Below are 24,157 nucleotides of genomic sequence, written 5' to 3' on the forward strand. Positions count from 1 at the left end.
GTTTGTCATGGAGCCTTTGTCCGGTAAACTTTTGTAGTAAACTGTACTGGCCGAATTGCACTTGAGTAGGGCCCAGGCCCAGCCCAAGCCCTGCCTACCAATTGAGCCAGCAGACAATACTGCTAGCTCAGCGTGGAGCTAGGCTCACACTGCACACACTGAAGAGGTACACAATGGTGTTATACAGTAGTACCTCGCTCATGTTTTGTAAGAACTCCAGAGAAAACTTACAGACTGGGAAAACGTACAAACCAAAGTTATTAAAAAATGTGACAGACTCAACTGTAGCTTACACCTCGGTGATGTGAATTGTCGCATGAATCGAAGCATGAGTTGCAGATGTGTGCCGAGCTGGTGGGGCCTGAGTGGCTAAAGACACGCTTTGTCGTTTTTGTGGCTTTGGCGAGCTTTATGTTTGCAATGCTCGATCTTGGCCTTGGTCAGCAGCTTCTTCGAGCGGGGCATTTCGGTGGGAAGTTTTGACATGCCCACTACGCATGAAATGTAGCAGCACAAGGCATAGACCTGCATCGAGCTGGCAAGGGCCAAGCGACCCAAGACACACGTTGTTTTCCTACAGCAACGGGAAGCCGAAACAAAATCAATCTGCTAGGCGCCACTGGAATACAATGCCTACAATGCTGCCAGAGCAAAACGCGACATTTACTTTGTGCCACCTGCCGCCTATTAAAAGTGTGCAGTATGGATGCAATGGCACTGTGTCCCTCTGTGAAACAGATAGGCGAAGATACTTATCGAATAAGGTTGGCGGCAATGGCTCTGAATGCAGCGTGTGACATCCTGCGAGGAGATTTCCTGGTACCGGAATAGGAAACTGAGTGCTGCCGGCATTTTTACGCGAGACGGGCAGCGAGTATTGCGGGGAAGCTGCTGTTGCAGGCTGGTATTGTTCTCTATCGCGCACACACCGCACCTCTTCTTAATTACGTGGGATCTAGCAGCCGGAAAATGTATCATATAATCACAATTTGACGATGTACTGAACGTTGGCGTGGAAAGATCGTGTTTTCCGGGAGTGCATGAACTGGTAAAAAAGATGTGTAATTGTATTGGGTGATTTTTTCCATTTTCAATCGTGGACGTTGGCATTGGGAAATCGTACGTAACGGGATCATATCAATGAGGTTCTACTAAAATTTTTTTTAACATAAGAATCTGCACAAGCTATCCAACACATGCACACCACCTATGATTTAGCTTTCTTACTTCCTTCACCTACATGTCAAAGCAGCACTGTACACTAGAAAAGAGGGCTGTCAACTGATGCTTTAACAAGTTTATGATCACAATAAGAAAGCCTTTCAGCTGGGAAGCTAGACATTTCAACAGAATCGCCAGTCTGGATGGGCTATTTAAAGAGTTAGTAATGACGCCAAGCAAAAGGTGGCATTCATTAAACCTTATTTTAAGGACCAACTTTGTTCCTTGTGCAGGGGTTAAATGATGAATGGTGGTAGGTGCAGCTTTTTTAGGAAGTTCTTGATCCTAATAGGGGAAGAGGAGGGAAATTTTTTATCACTTGGGATGATAAAAATGGCCCAGTTGCGGGTTTAATAAATGCCTTTTGGTTGGATACCTTAACTCCTTAATAAATTGAGCTGAGAATGCAGGTCAGGACAGGCTTGGGCATTTGGTTAATTCAAGTCCCCATGCAATGCTGTGGTTTGAGGCAACATACTGCACTCTTGTAAGACTAAAACTTCCTGAACAGAACAATGCAAGAGAAAAAGTGATAACATACCCTCACTTTACCCTTGAGCTCTTCAATTTGCATGTGATAGCGGCGGATCTGAGCATCATTGGTCACAATTTCATTCACCTTGGGAGTGTTCTGTATCTTCTTTGCAGAGCTTGCAAACTGCAGAATGCAAAACACACATGGCTCAAGATAACCTGTAGGCACTAGTGTGTCAGTGAAGAAAATCTAAAGGCAGCACACAAGGCCATACCATGCCTCACTACACGACATGGCAAAAAATATATAGAGTATTCAAACTAGTCATTGGCAACCAGCACACCGAAAAAGTTAGAAGGCGACTCAACCTCCACTCGACATCAATCAGAGAATGCCTTACTGAGCAAGCAGTGGCTGACAATTGGGCGTATGAACCATACAAGTTATTGTGGAATCAAGCGCCCCACTCTGGCGGTGTCTCGGCAGTTCTTTGCGCACATGGAGCATCTCTAATCACTGGAGTCGAGCTGGCTCACTTGTTGTGTGCTACCGATTCTTTCATGAAGCTTCCATTCAGTTAGCATCGTGCTGAGCCAATAAAGGGTGGGCAATGGAGGAGCTTTCCTTCTATGGTGTTTATGCAACCTGTAGCTTTCGCTGCACTGTGCGAGGTTGGTGAGAGCATGCAGCAAAAGAAGAGAGTGCCTGTGGGGTGGGGGGGTAGCGAAGGTAAGGAAGAAATGGTGGAGGCCCCATATTCACTAATTAAATGCATGCAAATTTGCTATTACAGCAACATTTCAAAATTTTCAGGTGTATTGTCATTGTTGACTGGCACAGAGCACCTGTGGGGGAGGGTAGTGAAGGTAAGAAAGAAACAGTGGAGGCCCTGTATTCGCTCATTAAATGCATACAACTTTAATATTACAACATCGTTTCAAAATTTTCGAGTGTATTTTCATTGTTGACTGGCAAGCAGCTGCCCCTATATAACAAATTCTTTATTTACAAATACTGCAGGCCTTATTCGGTCCCAAGCAGGAGTGGTTACATCAATGGTCATAAACAAGGCTAGAAATAGAAAAATACAGAATAAAAAATATATTTAAAAATATAAAAATATATATACAGGGATATCAGCCTTTGCAATTTAGAATTATCAACAATAAATACAAAGTAGGATTTTCAAGCTCATGGTGGTTTAGAGGCCTATTGAGTGTTATGGTCCTTACTGAAAAGCACTAAAAAACAACCACTGGTAGTATAAACAACAAAGCAAGAAACAAAATGATCAATCAGAGGAAGCAAACAAATAAAAACATGCTAAAAATATCTGGCCACAGAGCACCTTCCACCCAGTAGGTAATAAATGAATGTACATATAAGGTGTTCTGTGTACGTGTGTGTGTGCAACAGCATGTCCTGCAGGCACTGGCTACTTAAATATGTATCTGTATTGCACACCCTATAAGGAAAATGTTTCTCAAACAGTGGGTCATGACCCCCAAATGGGTCATAAGCCTTTTTCTGGCGCTCATGGATGGTCCAACTAGGTATGTGCACATTCTGCTTACCGGAACAGAGATAAATTTTCAGCTTCGGCGCCCATGCTTTCTCAGTGCCATTTCTTTTAAGAGTAATGCATAAGCCAATATATCACTACTAAAATGAAGTTTATTATGCAGAGTAACATTAGTTTTGGTCACAAGATGGGGGGGCAGAATGGCAAGACCAAATGGTGATCTGAACCTTCAGTCAGAAAGAAAACTTCATCGAACCCGGCCGCCCAACTGCATAGTTTTCTAACAGAAACTGTAGAATTTGGGTTCAGCAAAATGGTTGTATCAAGAAAGCAAATACATTCTTCCCATTAAAAGCCGTGATTAAATCAACCCTGTTAAAAAGTAACACATTTTTGGTAGCTTTCCGTGCCATAGTTAATGTGTTTTAAATAAATGAAATTGTAAATGTACCGCATTTACTCGATTCTAATGCGCCCTCGATTCTAATGCACACCCGTTTTCCTCCATGGCCGAAAAAAAAAAAAAAAAAACTGCCCCCGATTGCAACGCGCACCCATTTTCTGTGACCTAAAATAAGAAAAGTCCTTTATAGTACCATGCACCTCCTTCTTTCACACAGAAATACAACTTTCATTATTTTGGAGAAACAAAGATTTGCTTCCAATATACTAAAGTTGCAATATATAAAAAAAGTCGCAATTTCACCCGAAAGGCGAAGCATCAATTGCGATGGCAAATTAGTAGACAGCTATACGAAAAGTAAGGATAGTTTCTTTACAGGCCGTATAAACTTTTAAACCTTCACTTAACAAATAAATTAACAAGCATGGTGTCCTGTGCACACAAGCAAACAAACACGTCTCGCCCAATGACCGCAGAAACTCTTTATCAGCGGTAGCAGGAGCAAGCAAATCATGGAGTGAATTGATCTTTGTGCAGCTGCCATAGTAGTAGCCGCCATAGTAGAATGCATCTCCTGTTTGCGCAAGTCCCGCTCGCAAGTTTTGGGAACTCCGAACGTCCGTTATGCAGCCCGATTCCCGTCCATCTTCACACACTTGACCACTTTCCTTTTAGTTTTAGTTTTAGTTTTAGTGATGAAGTCGGCATGTCTTTGCAGTCGGCATTTCCATGCTGATAGCACAAATGCAGAAAGTGGGAAGACAGATGGTGCAACACGCACTACAACAGGCTCGAAGCGCGTACGAGGCGACCATTTTGAAATGCCAATGGCGATATGGTAATGCAGATTTAGGGTCGTACTTGATTCTAACGCGCACGCAATTTTTGGACCCATTCTTCTGGAAAATAAAGTGCACGTTAGATTCAAGTAAATATGATATCTGGCATCATTAATGAATGCAAATTTTCAGAAAGCTACTAAAGTGGGGGAGGGGTAGAAGGAGGGAGGGTCTCAGGAGGTTCACTACAATGCAATCCCGATATTTTGAAATCTCCTTTCCAATTTCCGGATAATTCGAACTGCTCCGCTGGTCCCTGCAAAGTCCTATGTATTTAAATATAGAAAAATTCCCGCAAGTTCAAACTCCAAAAACCATGCAACGGTTATTTCAAACAGGATCTCTCACTCCCGCCCACTGCTTTTTGGACAAAACCGAGCAAAAGGCGAGGGTTCGATGCATCGCCAGGTACCGTAAAGCAACAAGGAAAGATACGCGCAAAGCCAAGACTGAACGGGAGCAAACAGAGCAGCACACATCCTCCTTTCCAATCCGGCTTAAAAGTATCAGTAAGGAGCCGCTAGCCAGTGCTCGATCACATCTTCTCCAACACTGGGTTTGCAAGAGTACAGCACGCATCAAGCCACCATCCTTCTCAACTCACCCTTGGATGCTTTCCCTCGCACCAGTCAAGCGGCAGTCGAGTGGCAGTCAAGGCATGATCTTATCAAACTTGGACTTTATAGGGAACCTGGGCTTCTTACGGCACATATCACATGCCAATGGAGGAAAGATGAGGCTTCTTCAATGCGAGCCCAGTGACAGTTTTGGTTTTGCACACAGTACCACTTTTACTACTGATCAGGTGCTATATTTAAAGAATCTCTCCTTTGTTCGAACTCAGTTTTATTCTAATAAATTTCCAGTTGGGGCCTTTGAGCTCGAGTTAACAAGATTCTACTGTACTGCTAAAAGGGGTAGCATACTGCAAAACTTGGGAAACACTGTTTTAGGGTAGAATTCTGCTGCAGTCATAGTAATCATCAATTTCGTGGTTAATTTCTAGCAAGAAGATTCTATTTGCCTACCAAGAACACTATGTGTCACGGTGACACAGGTGCACATTGGATGTTCACATGTGCCTTTTCATGCTGCTCTTGCAACAAAAGATAGCTTTACTACCGCAACGATGACAGTGACAAAACGACATTATTGCTCCACAATCACCTGGAGAGTGCGAAGTGTCTGCTCCAAGCAGCATGGGTTGACTGTGCACACAATGGCAGTATGTGCATTGCCACCCAGCGAGTTCCTAAGAATGCGAGTCAGTTTGGAGTCCCTGAAGTTGATGTGACCCCTGGAAAGAACACGGGTGGATGTGCTTAGGTAGGCAGTGAAATTAAAGCCACATAATATCAAGAAAACCATGTAGGTATATATTCATCATGATAGCAGCATGCAATCTTATCCTTTCTAATTTGCATGCAGCTGCACCTGCATCTTATAATTCTGTCAAAAACTCTCACACACCTTGTTTTTAGCAGTGGCTGTCACATGCTTGCAAGCTAATCCCTGCTCCAAGATTACAAATGACAGAACAATAGGCTGTCTAATAGAAGCTAGAACGCAGCTAGGAAATAACAGCACAACATGCTCAATGAACAGAAACAATTATATAAGCAATGCATTGTCACCTCTGTTTGTAGTGAGTCCATCACTTATTTCTTGTCATGAATTCATGCAGTTATCATCTAGCTTACACTCCTAATCACAGCTCACCAACAGTAGCCCAGATTTCTATCCCTCTCAGTCTTGCAAGACAAATGATAGAGCTTGCAAATGTAAGCCTTTTACGTAATTTTCTTTTAAAGGGACACTAAAGGCAAGTATTCAGCGTGTCTACCAAATTGACATTTCTAAATTCCCTGAGTTTTCTAGGTTTCCCTGAGTGATGCAGAACTATGTTTTATGTCAAGATGGCCTGAAAGCATATCGCCCGATGCTGTCACTCTCGAGTAAGCATATGAAGAAAAAAAATGGCTTAATCCAATTAGAATACTAAGGAATAGTGTTTATGTTATTCAAAAAGAGAATAGAAAGGAGGGGTTAGTAAAATGCACAGCAAATAAAATGTCTTAAAAAAATTGCAAATCGAGTCTGACATTCTCAAATACGAATAAAAAGAGACGCATACAGAAGCAAATATTTTTGAATATTAGCTATTTCTATCAACTGATAGCAAGCTCAGTGGTATGAGGCCCGAACTTTGTCACAACTGAGATTCTCTCTCTCAACAGCTCGCGAGTCAACCTCAACTGTCCTGACATATTCTCAGCCCGCGCATGACGCCTCAGTGCTGTGTTCCACTGCTTTAAAGAGTTTATTTTGGTTTGGATGAGGGGGGACACCTGCATCTCGGCATGAGCCAACACTGTTTTTTGAGCTCAAGCTCCTTCAAAACGACGGCAGCATGCTTCCTTTCCCGTTCATTCCTCAATGCATAGGTCCCTTATGTTCTTGTCCTTCTTCCGTCACTCGTTCACCCCATGGACCATTTGAAGCATCTTTTTGATCAGTTGCACCGCCCACGTCCGATTTGTCTAACTCCCTAGGGGCTGCGAAAGCGTACGAAAAATCGGCCAGTTGGAAAAAATAAATGCCTGTCACTTACTGCCCTTAAGGGCTCAAACCGCCAAAGGCACATTCAAAAATGCTACGAGTGTCTATCGGTACATGTATTAGGCATATCGATGCTCGCACTCAGACAGGAGATACCGGGTGCACGTGTCTATAATTAAGGAATACATACTCTGTCCCGTGACAGTTGCCCCTTCCCACACTTGTTATGCTTTACAGTGTAACAGTACTGTAATGAGGTGAAGCTGACTTTCGGGAACCGGCATTACGCAACGCGTCGTGCTTTCCGAACTTCCAAGCCAATCGCAAGGACCACAAAGGCGGAGTCGGTGCCATTGCTGACAGCAGCAAATTCTTTCCATGAAAACACAGGCACCCAACGGCAAGAAGCTTAATAGTGACCGTCGAAGCAGCTGGGTCTAGTGTTGCCGCAATGGTGGCAACAGCTGCCAGCAGATCCGCATGCGAGAGCACCCGTTCGAGGCAGCGAGGTAATCAAAACAACAGCGGCGGTGGCTTTGATTAACGCCGTTTCGGACCTGCAGTCATGGCAAAACGTCCGGAAAATTGGATGGCGAAGGGTCCTTGCGACCGAAATTTCAGACGTTCTGATACATTGACTCAATGGGAAATGGGTGCCGCGAAGCCATCCAAATTATCGGGCATCCGGAAAGTCGGTCATTGACTGTACACTGGCAACTCCTCCAGCCGAGGACATGGCGTGAAAGACAGTTCATTACGATTGCTGCCTGTTGCTCGAGCCAGCATTACCGCGACTTTCGACCCTTTCAATAAAATTACAGTTAATTTTTCTTGACAGAGGCACAAATTCCCCGAGTTTTCCCAGAGTTTTTGCAGACTACTCAATATCCCTGAGAATTCCTTGTTTTCTCGGTTTTCCCGGTTGGTAGACACCCTGGTATTAGATTTGGAGGTCGTTCCCACCGCTGTCAACCAGATGTAGGATTTGTCGGACGATCTCGCCGCTGCCACCATTTGTAGGATTTGGAGTCGGGCTTGTAGGACAATCCGAGGAACTTGGGGCGACAGGACTAGGCGAGCAGGATTTATCTGCAGTATTTACATTTTAAACATGGGATACATGTACACAGTCTAGCGTGACTCCCAAATGGAGCCCGCAAGACGAAGAATACAGCAAACGAGCACACAGCTCATGAGTACATTTCGAGCACAGAGCACGACGACAAGCACACCCTAGCAGCCGACAACAGCCGCTTATAGCCACTCCGTTCGACGTCATCATTCGACGTCATCGTTCGACGTCATCGTAGAAAGTCCTCGTAGTCGCCTTTGAGAGAAGGGGGTAGGGGTTTTACACACACAAATGCCGCACAGGTTTCGGTGCTCTCTCCGAGAGCCGACGACCTTTGCAGCGCAGTCATCGTGGTATCCATTGTCTGGCATCCTCGTAGTCAGGTGGTCACGCCCGACCCCAGTCGGCACCTCTAAATTCCAGAGCTGCCTTTTTCCTCTAGTCGCCACGTGTGTCGGCAGACTGTGACGAATCCTGGGGCCCCCATACCGCAAAGCACCCTTTTGCCAGGGAGGCTCCCCCTGCTGCAGAGAGACCATGACGACCCGGCAAATTAACCAACAATGCACGGGGTGCCAAACATGGCCAGCCCTGCTGTCGTCACTGATCCTCCAAACGAGGCGCATGGTCGGTTAGCGCTGTCCTCGCTGGTTCTCTTCGGGGAAGATCGCAACGCTCGCAGCTGGCGCTGGCTGAGAAAACCTCCAGGTCCGCAACTCGGCAGGCCATTCCTAACAGTATTAAGTTAACGCGAACTGTTAAAATACCATTCCAGAAACCTCGCAACGATTGTTTCATGCCAAGAAAGGACTTCACTTAAGAGAAAATCATGTCTGAAGGGCCCGCGTAGAATTGAAAAACTATAGGCCCATTAGCTTACTCCCAAGTATTATATAAAATATTTACCAAAATATTCTCCAATAGAATAAGGGCAACACTGGACTTTAGTCAACCAAGGGAACAGGCTGGCTTCAGGAAGGGATACTCTACAATGGATCACACCCATGTCATCATTCAGGTTATCGAGAAATACGCAGAGTACAATACGCCTTTCTATATGGCTTTCATAGATTATGAAAAGGCATTTGATTCAGTAGAGATACCAACAGTCATAGAGGCATTATGTAATCAAGGAGTGAAGACCGCTTACATAAATACCTTGGAAAATATTCTACAGAGGTTCCACAGCTACCTTAATTCTACACAAGAAAAGCAAGAAGATACCTATAAAGAAAGGGGTCAGACAGGGAGACACAATCTCTCCAATGCTATTCACTGCGTGCTTGGAAGAAGTATTCAAACTATTAAACTGGGAAGCTTTAGGAGTAAGGATCGAAGGCGAATATCTCAGCAACCTTTGGTTTGCCATGACATTGTTCTATTCAGCAACAATGCAGACGAATTACAACAAATGGTTGAGGACCTTAACAGAGAAGGTGAGAGAGTGGGGTTGAATATTAATATGCAGAAGACAAAGATAATGAAGAATAGCCGGGCTAGGGAAGAAGAGTTCAAGATTGCCTGTTAGCCTCTAGAGTCTATGAAGAAGTAAGTTTACCTAGGTCAATTAATCACAGGGAACCCTGATCATGAGAAGGAAATTCATAGAAGAATAAAAATGAGTTGGACCGCATATGGCAGACATTGTCAGCTCCTGAATGGAACTGAAGTACTAAAGTGCCAAACAGACGACACAAGAAGAGACACGGACGAGCGCTTGTGTCGAGCACTTGTGTCATCTGTTTGGCGCTTTAGTACTTCAGTAACCATGCAACAACTAGCCCAACAAAAAGTTCTCCTGAATGGAAGCTTGCCATTATCATTGAAAAGGAAGGTGTACAATCACTGCATTTTACCAGTGCTGACATATGGGGCAGAGACTTGGAGACTGACAAAGAAGCTTGAGAACAAGTTAAGGAGCGCGCAAAGAGCTATGGAACGAAAATTGCTAGGCATAACGTTAAGAGACAGAAAGAGAGCAGTTTGAATCAGAGAGCAAATGGGTATAAATGATATTCTAATTGACGTCAAGAGAAAAAAATGGAGCTGGGCAGGTCATGTAATGCGCCTGTTAGATAACCATTGGACTATTAGGGTTACGGAATGGGTACAAAGAGAAGGGAAACGCAGTCAAGGATGGCAGAAGATTAGGTGGAGCGATGAAATTAGGAAATTCGCGGGTGCTAGTTGGAATCAGTCGGTGTAGTACAGGGATGATTGGAGATCACAGGGAGAGGCCTTCATCCTGCAGTGGACATAAAACAGGCTGATGATGATGAAATCGCCAGCTTGTGAGCGGGGGAGTGGTGACATTGCATACGTGATCCCTGCCTTTTACAGCAGTCTGTGAGTAAAATGGCACCTGAAAGGCAGTGCTAGGGTTTTTTGTGCAAAACAACTGTGCGGTCATGGAGAAATCGAGCCAAAACAGAGTTGGATTCACCTCTGCAGCTGCTCTTGGTCAAGTGGTGTAGACCGTTCGGGCATCCCGCTACATCACATGGAAGTTGAGTTCTCTGCTACTTGCAGTTTGTGGCAATTTCGTGAGCTGACAAAACCAGCGCAGCACCACGCATAACAAAACTACTGAAATGCGAAGCCATGGGCAGCGTGGAGTCCATCGAAAATGAAACCTTTAGACCGACTGCATCATTGTCAAGAGTAACGTCAATGAGTTCTTTTTTCTAAACATCAAATAGAACTGGTTAAGTAGCATTTTCGTCCATCTTATAATGCAATGCCATTATCTCTTAGGAGAGGTTGAGTACTGGTGACAGAAATAAAATGAGGAGTGCCGTCGTCATCGGGCTAGTACTTGAATGTCACGGGTGAGTCGCAAAACATATCCTACATTTGCCTCAATTTCTCTATTAATAAAACTGTGTTTGCGATAATACTGATGCCTTCAGCTTCCTCGAGCCTTAATCTAACGCTTCAGCTTGACTTACTATTTGCCCTTAGAGTCCCTTTAAAAGATAACATAAGCAGTTGCTGACTTAGAATAGGAACAAAGGTGAAAATAAGTACAATTGAAGAAAAAGGTAGCCTTCACAAACAAGCAATTACTCTCATAACTGAACATGTTCTTTTTGTAGACAATGCACTGAATTCATTGGTAAGAAGTTAATTCTTGGAGTAACCCGAAACTCATTTTAAAAGGTAAGCTGAAGTAGAAGTTTACATAGGTGAATATTTTCAGAAATTATTGTATTTAACATCCCAAAGCTGGACAGTGGGTTATGAGGGACACCTCAGTGGAGGGTTGTGGATTATTCTTGATGACCTGAGGTTTTTTATCTCCAACATGCGACTAAATCTAAATACATTAGCATTTTTGCATTCCATTCCTATCGGGACGTGGATGCGGGAATCGAGCCCATAGCCTAGTGCTTAGCAAGGTTAATAATTTTTCTAAATTTGGAAGAACAGTCCCTAAAAATCACGGCTGGTGCTTTCCTGTGTTATCGGTTGTGAACAACAAGGTTTCCCACACACATGTATCACATGTTTCGACTTTAAAAAGTTCACTGACCGTGGTACCAAATTTTCTTTCATTCATTCCAACTAAACTCCTGCTGTAACCAGGTTCTTAGAAGTGAAAACGCCTTCCGCAGCCCACCTCCTTGCAAAACTCATTGAATGAGGAGAAACTAAGTGAAAGTTCCCTTTCGACTAGGGCTCTGTAACTGGCCTTTCCTGTTTTCATTAAACTTTATTCTTATTCACTAAAAAGCCATGTCATTACTGAAAAATAAAAGAACTGGAGTACGCTTTGTGCTGGGAAAGATTATGTATACTACGGTAGGCAGTGAGTGACTTGCAGAGGCCAACAATAGTACCATTGAACCCACTTATAACTATGTTTAAGTGCCAAGAAAATCCCATTGTTACAACCGATAACTGTTAAACCGGGTTGCACGAAAAAAGTGTAGGGGTCAAGCATTCAAACATTTTAATCAGACAGAAGAGCAGTCAAATCCAGCACTACTAGTTTTAACACTACTCAGATGTAATGATGAGCGGCTGCTGCACTGTGAACTTTTGTGTGTGTTCTATGGCAAAAAAAAAACCGCTTACTACAATGTTCCCATTCCACATTTTGACTATATCAAGTAAGTATGGCTACTGGGTGTCTGTGCCAAAAAAAAAAAAAAAAAAACGCGAAATGCAGGGGAAAAAGAATGTGAGCTGCTTCATCATACCTGCCTTTGTGCCGTGCACACTGCACAGCATGCCTTTGTTACCATGGTAACAAAGGCATGCTCTGTCTCTCTCCCACCTCTCCGACATCGGCAAAAGGGCGAATGGAGGGTAGACAGAAGACGAGTGCATGAGAGAGGTGATGTGATGAACCAATAATGCGGTATGGGAGCAATGTAGTAAGTGGTTTATTTTACCATAGAACCCACACAAAAGTTGACGGTGCATCAGCTGCTCATTGTTACATCCGATATATTGTTAAAACTGGTATCATTAGAAGTGGGTTCAACCGTAGTGTCCTATTGAAGCCATGTCCGCATACTTAACAACATAATCGAGACCTTCCTGCAACCTCCAGATATTTTAATAACAATGCTACCAATGAAATGTTAACCAATCGAATTCTGCACTTCCTTTGTGTGAAAGGTGTGTCTAAAATTGGTGTGTTAGAAAACGTACAAACAAAAAGTCATGCACTTATCCATAGCTGATATCAGACCTGCATTGCATGCAACTCTTCTTAATGCGAAAATACTGTGTGTGTGAGCTGTGTAGACTTCACAAAATGGCGTGTGGCTGTGTATGCACAGGAAGTTGATCAGAGGGAGAGTTTCAGTATGCGCATGTAACATTTCTTTCTCGTATAAAAGCCAATGCTGATTCTAACATGTGCAGGCCCACGTGAAAAATTCAATCTAGCTTCTGCTCATGCAAGCAATTTTTGTGTGGACACTAGCCATGCTTGTACACAGCTCATGCACACAAAAGTATTTTTGCATGCGAGTCAAAGGGCATGTGTTAGGATCAGGGCAGTCACATTTTTCTCTTTTTTTCATTATTAAAACCAGGCCCGCATTTCAATACAATAAACGGAGCATTAGAATCCAGTGAGTGCACTATCGTTAATACAATGAACTGCTGAAGCTTTCCCACACAAGATTCAATGCATTAGCATTCTTACGGTACATCACGCACTTTATGGGGGCTGTGTATTTATGTAGGTTTGCATGTTTGTTTCCAACTGCATTCCTGCCTATGTGGTTCACTGGGAAAACAAAGGTCAAATGGGGAGCACATTGGGCTACTGTGCTGAGGGTTTCAAATCAACAATAGGACCAGGGTCATTGAGTATGTGGCAATGTGTACATAAGTGCCGCTCTCCAACGAACCCCGACATGGATCACTGCAGATGCGGGTCTGGGTAGGTACCGCTGTTCAAAGAAACTCTCACGACTTGGAGCACTGGATATGCTCCACTCAGTCTGTGCTGGTCTCCAATGAACCTACCGTAAAAACTCGCGTATAATACGAGTTTCTTTTTCCTATTATTAGCGTCCCAAATTTTCGCCTAGTGTTATAAGTGGATCCGAACAAAAATTTCAGTCAGAAATTTGGGCTAGAACTTTTGGTTTCGTTATTGCTGCATGGCTATCCCTTGGCTTCCTTATTGCTGCGTGGCTACAGCTTGGTTTCATTATTGCTGCGCGGCTATGGCTTGGTTTCGTTGTTGCTGCGTGACTACAGCATCATTTCTTTATTGTTGAGTGCGCACCTTGGCAGCACACGTGCAAACCACGCTTCGCGAAGTGCGTCTTTTTTATTCCACATTGAAGGACCAAGTTGTCCGGACCACGATAACAGTACTCAGCTGCTTTCAAGGGAAAGGTTAGTTTAGCCGCACAGGACATTGGCAACAGTGCGGCCGGGAGGCAGTTTGGCGTCAACGAGGGAAGCATTCGCGGGTGGCGTCGACAGAAGGAAGACCTTTTCAAGTGCAGCGGAATGCAAAGAAGCTTTCGTGGCCCGAAGAGTGGGACGTTCCTGGAAATCTAACTCGCCCTGATGAAATTCGTTTGCCAACAGCAAGCCGTGCATCTAGCTGTGAGTGTGGAGCTTATGCAGGGAAAAGCTAAGGAGCTTGCAAGAGAAGGGCTACCGAGCTCCACCTTCAAAGCAAGCAAGCACTGGATTTATCACTACATGTGCCGTGCAGGATTTTCCTTACGCCGCCGAACTTCGATTTTGCAAAAGCTGCCTGAATCGTTCGAAGAGCTGCTTGTGGCTTTCCAGCGCCACAGTACTTCGCTGCGCAAATCCAAGAACTTCCAGCTAGGGCAAATCGGCAATGCTGACCAAATGCCGGTTTATCTGGGCATGTCATCGCCCCTCACCGTGCATGAAAAGGGCTCTAAACAAGTTTATGTCCAGTCCACTGGCAATGACAAAACACAAGTTACCGTCATGTTGTCATGTATGGCAGACGGACGCAAGCTCCCGCGCTATGTCGTCTTCAAGCGCAAGACAGTGCCTAAAGGTGAGAAGCTGCCAAAAAATGTGGTCGTGAGAAGCCGTGAAAAAGGCTGGATGAATGAAAATCTTGTGCTCAACTGGATAAAGTCTGTCTGGTATAGGCGGCCACGCCCACTGTTGTCGTTCCCGTCCATCCTCGTGCTGGACATTTCATTACCATTTAGCCGACTCAGTGAAGAGGCTGTTGCGCGAATTCGGCACTGAACTCGTCGTTATCCCGGGTGGGATGACGCCTTAAGATGTTGGCGTGGACAAGCCGTTCAAGGACGCAGTCAAGTGGTGTTACGCAGATTACTGCGCTCAAGTGAGCCTGCAGTAACACCGACCGGACTACTGAAGCGGGCTTCGCCAGCCACGCTATGCAAGTGGATTGTGGACGCATGGGCCAGCATACCAGAGGACCTTGTGCGTCGCGCATTCAAGAAGTGCAGCATCTCGAACGCACTCGATGGCACAGAGGATGAGTACCTCTGGGAAGATATGTCCGACGAGAAACTATCCGAAGAGAGGGCAGCTGAGGAAGACAGCGACTGAAGTGCGGAGTGCAATTTAATGTTTTCTTCGAGTCTTCCTAACACGTATTATACGCGGATAAAAACTTTTTTTTCCATTTCGCGTCCCAAAAATTTCACTTCATGCTATATGCGGATTCGTATTATACGCAGGTTTGTACGGTATTTGATGCCAGCATTGGTCACTGGGTATATTCCACTAAGTGTATGCCGTCCTTCAATGAACCTCTTTGACACCAACTTGGGTAACTAGGTATGTGACACTGGGAATGTGCTGTTCTGCTATGTCTGGATGGATGGAAAAGCTTTATTGAGGTCCATTAGAACGTGCACTAGCACGTAGCGGGCCGCTCCCATGCCGAGACAGAAAGACCTCGCCTCTCCACCACTGTGTATGATGAAAAGGATTCCTTAAATTCTGAAAAGGATTCCTCCAATGCTGAATGCTATCGAACCAAAGTCACAAGGGTTTCTCAGGGACAGCAAGCTGATGCATAAGAAACAGGCTGCACCACAAATGCGCCACTTTTAAATGAATGCCTTTCACCCCAACACTTTAGCTATCTGCACCATGAGTGCTGCTCTTCAATGAACCTCTCGCCAACTTGGGTCACAGAGTATGTGCCACTGAGTGTGTGGCAAGCGAGGGAACAATTTTCAGCGTAGCCCAGGAACCGGAGCACCACGCTTCTCGTCTCAGAGGCCGCGGGTGGGCTTCTCGGTGGCGCAGCATGACCATAAAGAAGCGTGAGAGAGAAGTCCAGTTGCCACATGACACGCTTCTCAGTGTTCGCACGCATTGGTGCGCATTGCATTTCGGAGGCCATGCACAGGCTTTGCAGCGTCCGCACTAGATGGCGTCGACCGTTCTTAGACAAGTGCAAAAGAGGAGTTCCGCGGCAGTACATGCCTCGTATACAACTCGTTTCGATGGTGGTAATACGTTGTGCCGCTATATTGACTCAACGCTAACGCATTACTGTCGACAGTCATCATGAGGTCGGCTCTGCCACAATTTTTTTTGCATGAGATTAAGTAAACTTGGAAAATATATTTTCTCCACAAAAAGTATTTGTTGCTGTGACCCTGAGGGATGCCACAATTTTAAAATTTCTACAGTAACAAGACTGCTGCTGCTCTCACAGAAAATGGCAGTATTGAAAGAGTGCATCCATCCATCCATCCATCTATCCACGGATGGAAGAACAGACCAACAGAGAGATAGGATGGACCCCCGGAAAGTATGGGAAGTACCCTATGAATACTGATGCATTAACATATGTTTCACAACTTAGTGGTGTGAAATTACTGCACACTGAAGACTGAAGTCCCACACAAATTATGCAATGAATTCTGAGGTTACCTTTCTCCTCGGCTGAGCTTGGAAATGACTTGCGTGAGGAATGTGAGAGAGACGTTGATGCGGGTGCTCTCTCGAAAACGTTCTCCTAAGTCCCCACACTGCTCTGTGCGCTCTGACCCCGCAAGGTCTACTAAGTTCTGCACAAAAAAAGCAAACAGATTACGAAGTGTATTAGGGCTACTCGAGCAAAATTTAGGGCTGCTTTCACATGCCTGCCAACTTGTGAACAGAATTTAAAGAAGCCATGAACATGACATTCCTAACACCAATATTATACCACATTGCCATTAACATTGGTAGTAGCACTCAGTCTGCCCTGAGAAAATGCTTCTTGTGGAATATATGCGTTTTATTAACAATGATTTACCTATAGGTGCAGCAAAGTTTGAACAGCAATGACTGACAAGCAACATATCTACAAGTAACTGACGCTTTTAGCAACATCCCTGTTGCCGATTTCGTCTTATTCAGGAAAGTGCCTATATATAATGTCACTTGAACCAAATGCCACTCTGGTTCTTTCACCATCAGAAGACTCCCAATGGAAGGTACGGAGTCCAGCAAGCGAAAAGTTTTGTGAACAACTTATTTTCCTTAAGACTTCATGCAGCAGTCATAAGATTGTAAAATGAGCCTAAATTCACAAACATTACGTAAAATTTGGGAGAGTTGGCAGGTATGCTCTTGTACTGACACACTTGACATTAAATTTACCTTGTAGATGCCTTTACAGCGCAGTGAAATATGGTTTTAATCCGTTTATGAAGCAGCTGCACACATACTTCGCAACAATTTTTTCTTCCCGTCTGATCTAACTTTACATACTAATAAGGAGCAACCATCATTATACGACGACAAAGCACCTGTTCATACTTTTACATCAGTTAAAAAAAAGTGTGTAGCATCATATTGGCAAAGCCGCACTTGTATTTTTTGCATTCTGAGGGAAAAGAATAAGATCGCTCACCAACTGGCCAATGGCGACGGCACCATCTGTTCCATCCCTGAGACTGCTTTCAATCACCTGGATGAGAAAAGTAGAAAAATTTGAGATCGTGCAATGCAGGCGAACTTGCATGGTAACAACAAAATGTGTGCTTTTTATGAACCCTTTAAGTGCAAACTCAGCTACTATTGCTTTAGGAGGTCCTTTATCAGGTTTGCATATTGCAGAGAGACAATCACAGTGCACAGATCATGCAGCGACAACAGTGGCTGCACACTATTACAGTCAAGCTTCCTTATAATGACACCATATCCAACACAAAAATACTTCCCTTATAATATTTGGTGTAAGTGTACATTCATTACTTGCTAATATCAGTGGGAAACACTTTAGGTTTACTACTCCAGCATATCTGATAACTGCATATGTTGATGTTCGACTGGATGCAAAAGTAAGCTGAGAAACCGCTCAAAATTTAATCAAGAGCCTGACTGCTCTTGATTCCAGCTGCAAGCAATCCAACGTCGCATGCAATGTTGCTTCAACTTCATGCAGACGTTCAGTCGCCAGAAGCGGAAACTGCGCAGGGATTTCCATGAAATGCAAAGTGCACAGGACAGCCTCTGAAAAGCACAATGCAACAAGGCAGAAAAAAAGGGGGGAAACAGATTTCTGAACCAAAATAGGTTAGCGCAGAAGCTGCGGCCATTGAGTGCCATAGAAACTGAAAGTAGTGACGAATAGGTTTGCAAGTGCATGGCATTGAAATATGTATTACCCAAGGAAGAAGAGCACATTTTGAGCACAAGGACAAGGCAAAAAAATATTTAGTGACGGAGAAATGTCACGTAGCATCACCACTGACCACAGCACCTGAACCATTGTGTGTCTCAGAGCTGGTGTTCGATGACAAATGCACCCATTGAAGTACTAAAACAATTAAGAAAACCAGGAAAGCTATTTGCTTTAAAAGAGCAGAAAGATGCAAAGAAATGAATTCAACTTATTAAAGGAGGATGCGCTTGAAGGCTTATATGTGTTCCAGTGAGGATATTTAAGCAGTATTTGTTGTTTTGTGGCATGATTTCATAGAGAACTGAGCCAGCAGCTGGTAAACCTAAGGCTAGTACTGTAGATAAATGTTTACTCTATATATGTGTGCTGTCCTGTGTTGAACCATGCAGGGTGATGACGTAGCTTCTGTGTGATGTAAGTCTACAAGATATTTCACGAGAAAAACGAATTCTGCAGTAAAAAAAAAAAAAAACATTGGAGGCAGTAGTTGAGAGGCAGTGGCTCTAACATGCGAGATGAAAGGGTAATGGTGCTTGTGGATACTGGTTGAGGCAAGTGGAAAGAACCTGGGCACGAGGAAGGGGTTCACCCTCTTGCCCCAACACCCCAACACTTTAGCTATCTGCACCATGCTTTAGGACATTTCTTTGCTTCTGTCATGTCTACTAAAATACTCAGTTTAATACTTGGCAAGCAATGCTGCAGAAGCTACCCAACGTGTGGTTCCAGGAGTCTCACTCTGCGCCATTTGCAGTGCAGTTGTTTTTGATCTCCGATGCCTTTTATGGGACAATTACTGTCATATTTCGAAACATATAAGTACGAGACTTCATGTCGTGTGACATACACCAATAGAATAGGCTTCCGTCATTTCAACTCTGGTTAATTTGATTTTTCGATTAATTCGATCATGAGCGAAGGTTGCAGCCGGTGCCCATGCATTTTTATGGGTCCAAACTTTCGTTATTTCAATCCTGAAATTGGCCTTCACCAGATAATTCAACCTTGACCAGTCAGCATGCATGTGCCTGACCCCTGTGGTGGCCCCAATAGCAAACCCTTTAGTAGCAGCGTCTGTCCCGGTAGAGCTTAGGGGGACAGCAAATGCGTTGAACATAATTTCCCGTCGAAAACACCCATTTTTGACCTGCCCTAGGGAAGATTTTCAAGCAATAACAGTAACTCACAATGTCTGATTACAGTGTTTACCAAGTTCTATTGCACACCTTTCTCTATTTATTGTGATAACAACTACATGGACACTCCAGGCGCATTTCTGCCTTTGCGTGATGTTTCTTATAAAGTCCAAGGGTCATAACACAGTCGCACGCCCTGAGCTGTATGTGCAAGTGAAAGCGTGCAAGTGGAGCCGATGATCGTGGCTCAATCTTGCCTATGTGAAAGGGAGGAAAGCTGGGAGGAAGCACGCCACCTTCCATCGCACGCGAGGCGCCTAACGTTGCGAGGCATAGAGGGGAGGGGGTTCAAAATTATTTATCCAAAATATATATTTTTTTTGTCTACTTCAACAATGGCCACATTTGTACTTCAGAGCGGTACGGGTCCATTAGGTGGGATGGCACCCTTCTAAAACACAAAAACCATATTAAACTACTTTGTGTGGTCTTTGAAGACAAACTCAATTTTCATGCTCATGTTGATTATATGAAGACTAAAGCTGAGGCATTGGTTACACAATTATACTAAATTTCATTCGACTGCTTACATGCTTAATCCCGCAATCACCTGTAGTTTATACAAACAAGTCAAGCTGCTAGCAATTCTATATGCATCCCTGTTTGGTGGCCCCTTTTCCCCATGACGCATCTCACCACACGCATACTGTCCGTGCAACAATCCATCCTTGTTGCGCTGACAGGCGTACATCATACTACTAAAACATCGGCGCTTCATGCCATGGCCAACTGACCTCTGCTCACAGTGGGGCTAGACAGATTGGCAGCGTGTTTCTCACTGTTCACCTTTTGTCAGGTGACGCGCTATGGCCATAGCGCATTCTATCGAAGCCTAATAGATTTCCCTTGTGACCCGTTTCTGGACCAACCTTGGAAGAAGTTCCGTTTCCTGCTCGTCAGACTGACTCCTCCTCAGGCCAGCGAGATATCTCGCACTCTGTGTATCATTTATGAACGGCCAGTGCCTTTACTAGCACCGCGGCGGGCGCAGCATTTGTCGTGTTCGACCAATTTGGTCACTTGACTAGCATACTAAAGTTTCGGGTGATGAAAGCAACCAGCGCATATAGTGCTGAGGTAACCATGTTCACTGAAGCACTCGTGTATGTTAACACCTTGCACGACACAGTCTTGCTAGATATCTACACATATTTCCTCTGGCTGCAGGTCACCTTCTCAAGCCTTCACGTCACAAACGCAGGAGTTCGACTGATCAAGCAAGTGCTCCACTCTCAGGCGCTCAAAGGGCGCCACATGTCCCAGGACACAGGGGCATGGTAGGCACTGAGTTTGCCAACACGGAACTACCGCTGCTCTCCTTATTCCGCGGGAACTATTGACATGCTCTGGGAAAGCCTTTTATCTGTAAAATCAGTTTGAACACGCTTATACAAAATTTCACATAACCAATGGCACCATTATTGGCAGCATGAAGGGAAGGGTACCAGTTTATATCAAAGGATACGAAGTGCCCATGAAAGCGCGAGCTGCTTCCCTCCCAATCGGCCTCTTGGACACCTCTTCACTGGCCATTTCCCATATTACCTCTACCGTTTTAACCTTCGCAATACAAACCTTTGCACGTGTGCTATGGTGTGTGAGGACGAGACATTACTTCGCTTCATGTCTGCACTGCGCACATTGTCGCCCAACTGTGTGACGTCTCGTACACCACTGACATTTCACTGGCCTCTTATCCTGTATTTATCGTTATCAGTGACATGCATGCCATGCTTTTGCAGCTGGTACACAAGATTGTAGTTTCTGTCACGCTCACTTCTAGTGCTTCCTCACTTCCGGATGCCTAGTGACATTCCTGCTTTTCTATTCTGTGCTTCTCAGTACCTTTCTTCGTCCCGCCTTGCCCTGTCCTTTCTCGTCTTTTTCATTTTGCTTTTGCATGTCTATTTGCTGCCATTTCCACAGCTTAAGCCAACTATGGCGGGGTTCACTTTGTGCAAAATGGCTCTAATTAACTGCTTCATTCTCACTGTCTCCTTTGTTGTTAATGCAAGAAAGAAGAGGAGTTACTCTAGCCTTTGTAACATTGCTTGCTATGGGGAAAGAAAGTATAGACCCTTTTAAATATGTTTGCTGTATAGCTATGTGAACAAAAAGTGCATGCACACACAGAAGGCCCAGCTTTCAACTATTCTTGCAGTAAAATGTAGCAGTGAAGGCGGCAACAGCTAGACCATTATCAAGCACAACAATAGCTGAATTTTTTCGTGCAGTATTAGTTGCATAAAACATTGGCAGCAATATGCGAGCAATTTTATTTGGGAAAAGCACAGGTTTTCCTTGTTTGTGTTTTGTTCCTTTCCTTTACTCCTTTATTGTTTTGGCTTCACTTAGCTATTTCCATGTCAGCGCTAGCTTATTCATGTCTCGACTGCAATGCACACCAATGTGCACATTGCTGTCACTGCTTAGTGAAGAAATGCAGCTCTTAGCACTTGCACTTACACTTTCACCTGTTTTCATTGCGCAGTTGGTTATAGTGCATATTAATAATAATAATAATAATAATAATAATAATAATAATAATAATAATAATAATAATAATAATACTATATTCCACAAAGTCACATAAAAAGAGCATCGTACATAACAGGCCTGCCAAAGCCACACAGGGCTTGAGCGGCAGTGCCCGGCAGGCAGCGGAACAAACACTTATTCAATTGACATGTACTTTTCAAATTTAAAGTAGTCTATGAAGGAAAAAAAGAATAAAGAAGAAGAAAAACTAATAATTCCCTGAGGCGACTAGTTGTCAATTTGCCTGAGTGCCTTTTTTAACTTGTATTTGGTTTGAGCGCGCAAGACGGTTTGAGACAATTTGTTAAAATATACAGGAACATAGTAGTCTCGTATTCTCTTGCCATATCTTGTACAACGCCTGGGTACGAGGTAAAGGTTCTTAGGCCGCAAACAACGTGAGGGAACGTACTTCACCTTGAAATTACCCTGAAATTACTTCACCCTGAAAGCTGCGAATGTTAACATGTGAGGCACGAAATGCATCACCTTTGCAAGTATTGAAAAACTTCGAAACCTCTACAAAATTATTGCAAGTCAGAGAGCCAGTGTCTGCCATCTTAGCTTATCTTATCCAGGTCAGACTCCTCTACACGGATGAGGGATACGCCCTCACATTTCTTGGCGAAAATCTTGCCATTCCTTGTCCAAATGAACTTGAAGCTCTTTTCCCTGCCTTTCAGACGAGCCAGTCTGAACAGATCCTTGTTGTGGCGGGTCAAATTTTCATTGAAATAAAGCCGCGGTAAAGACCCCTTCTTGCTCTAGGCCATTTGTCTTTTGTTGCAACATCGCTAGTCTGGACCAGTATGGGCGGAATGGAATCCGTTCTACTGGGCAGGCGATGTATAGTAGTGATCATATTAGGTGTAAAGTCTGTTATCCTTAAATGCTGGGCCAACTCACCCATAAAAGACCTCAAATTCTCACTAGGCGTGAGCGGTAGCCCATGCAATTCAAAATTGCACTTCCTACTATATTGTTCTAGATCATTTACTTCGCTCCTTAGTTTTTCCAGCAAGTCAGCCCGAGTGACAGCAGTTGAAGACAATGATGCCGCTTGAGTGTGTAGATGGGTCATCTCCGGTTGGTTAGCTTCCATGGTGGAAATCACGGTATCATACTTATTAGACAGAAATTCAACTGAAGACTGAATTTCACTGACTTTTACAGCCATCTTTTCTCCCGTAGCTTTAAACGTAAGCAGTTCTTTTACCTTAGTAGGTAATGCAATTAGCATTTCTTTTTACTTCATCCACTTTGACGTAGGTTTGTTTGTCTGTATCTAATGTCTTTCCTGCCAACTTTAGTCAATGGGCCTTCCATGGTCTAGCCCGCTGGGCTGCTGTACCAAATAAACCCAGGTTCGAAACAAAGTGTTGGACCGATATGGGGCCACTTCGTACATGACGCTCTTCGATGAACTTCTTTCACGACACCAAACTGAGTCATTGGGTATGTGCGGCTCTCCAACGGCAAAAAGAAAAAATCCTTAAAATTTTTTTGGTGCTGTGTGGAATCAAACCTCACTGAACTTTGGCAGCAGCTGCATACGGTGCAGTCAAGCAGGCTCTACGTTGCAAGCGATCTGTGATGGGTACAGAGTCTAGGCACTGCGAGGGCTGATAGCTTTTTGCGTGCTGTGTTCTGGCCGCTTAGTTCGCGTTGAAGCGAGAGGAAGCAAGAAGGTTGATTCGCTCGCTGCTGTTGCTCTTCTCACACCAACGTTTTCACAGCGAGTGTCTGTGGTCACTGAGTGAAATGTGTTCATGTTAGCCTGTGCTCACGTGACACCATGCTTGTTAATCTAGTTAGTAAGCGAATGTTTACAAGTTTATACAGCCAATAAAAATACTCTCCTTACTTTGTATAGCTAAATAATAATTTAATATTGTAATACATACTTCACCTTTCAGGTGAAACTGCAATTTTTTTTACGTTCATCTAACATTGACTGCAACTGATTTTCACATTGGATTTATTTTTCAACACTTTGAAAGCATATGTACAGCGTATTATTGGGAAATCCTTTCCATCATGTGGAGTTCACTCATACAAGTGAAATCGCAGACCAACCTTCCACAGAAGGTTGACTAGCAGCCTAACCTCTTAATGTTTAAGCACAACCTGCGCAAGTGTCCTTATTACTGGAAATGCAGTAGAAAGCATGCGAAGGCTCCAGTGTCAGTTCAAGGTGCACGACTAT

The 24,157-nt window shown here is 44.1% G+C and overlaps 1 protein-coding gene across 1 annotated transcript in view; it reads right to left on the bottom strand.

Moving 5' to 3' along the window:
- Positions 1 to 24,157, bottom strand: part of LOC142572773 (uncharacterized) — a 124,230-nt gene that overhangs the window by 65,479 nt on the left and 34,594 nt on the right. Inside the window, exons 8-11 of the mRNA XM_075682116.1 lie at positions 17,444 to 17,500; positions 16,477 to 16,613; positions 5,628 to 5,757; positions 1,763 to 1,879 (exon numbers count right to left, since the gene is read on the bottom strand). Coding sequence (XP_075538231.1) covers positions 1,763 to 1,879; positions 5,628 to 5,757; positions 16,477 to 16,613; positions 17,444 to 17,500 — 441 coding nt within the window. The remainder of the gene's footprint in view (positions 1 to 1,762; positions 1,880 to 5,627; positions 5,758 to 16,476; positions 16,614 to 17,443; positions 17,501 to 24,157) is intronic.

This window comes from Dermacentor variabilis, chromosome 2, assembly GCF_050947875.1.
Source record: "Dermacentor variabilis isolate Ectoservices chromosome 2, ASM5094787v1, whole genome shotgun sequence".
Taxonomy (NCBI): domain Eukaryota; kingdom Metazoa; phylum Arthropoda; class Arachnida; order Ixodida; family Ixodidae; genus Dermacentor; species Dermacentor variabilis.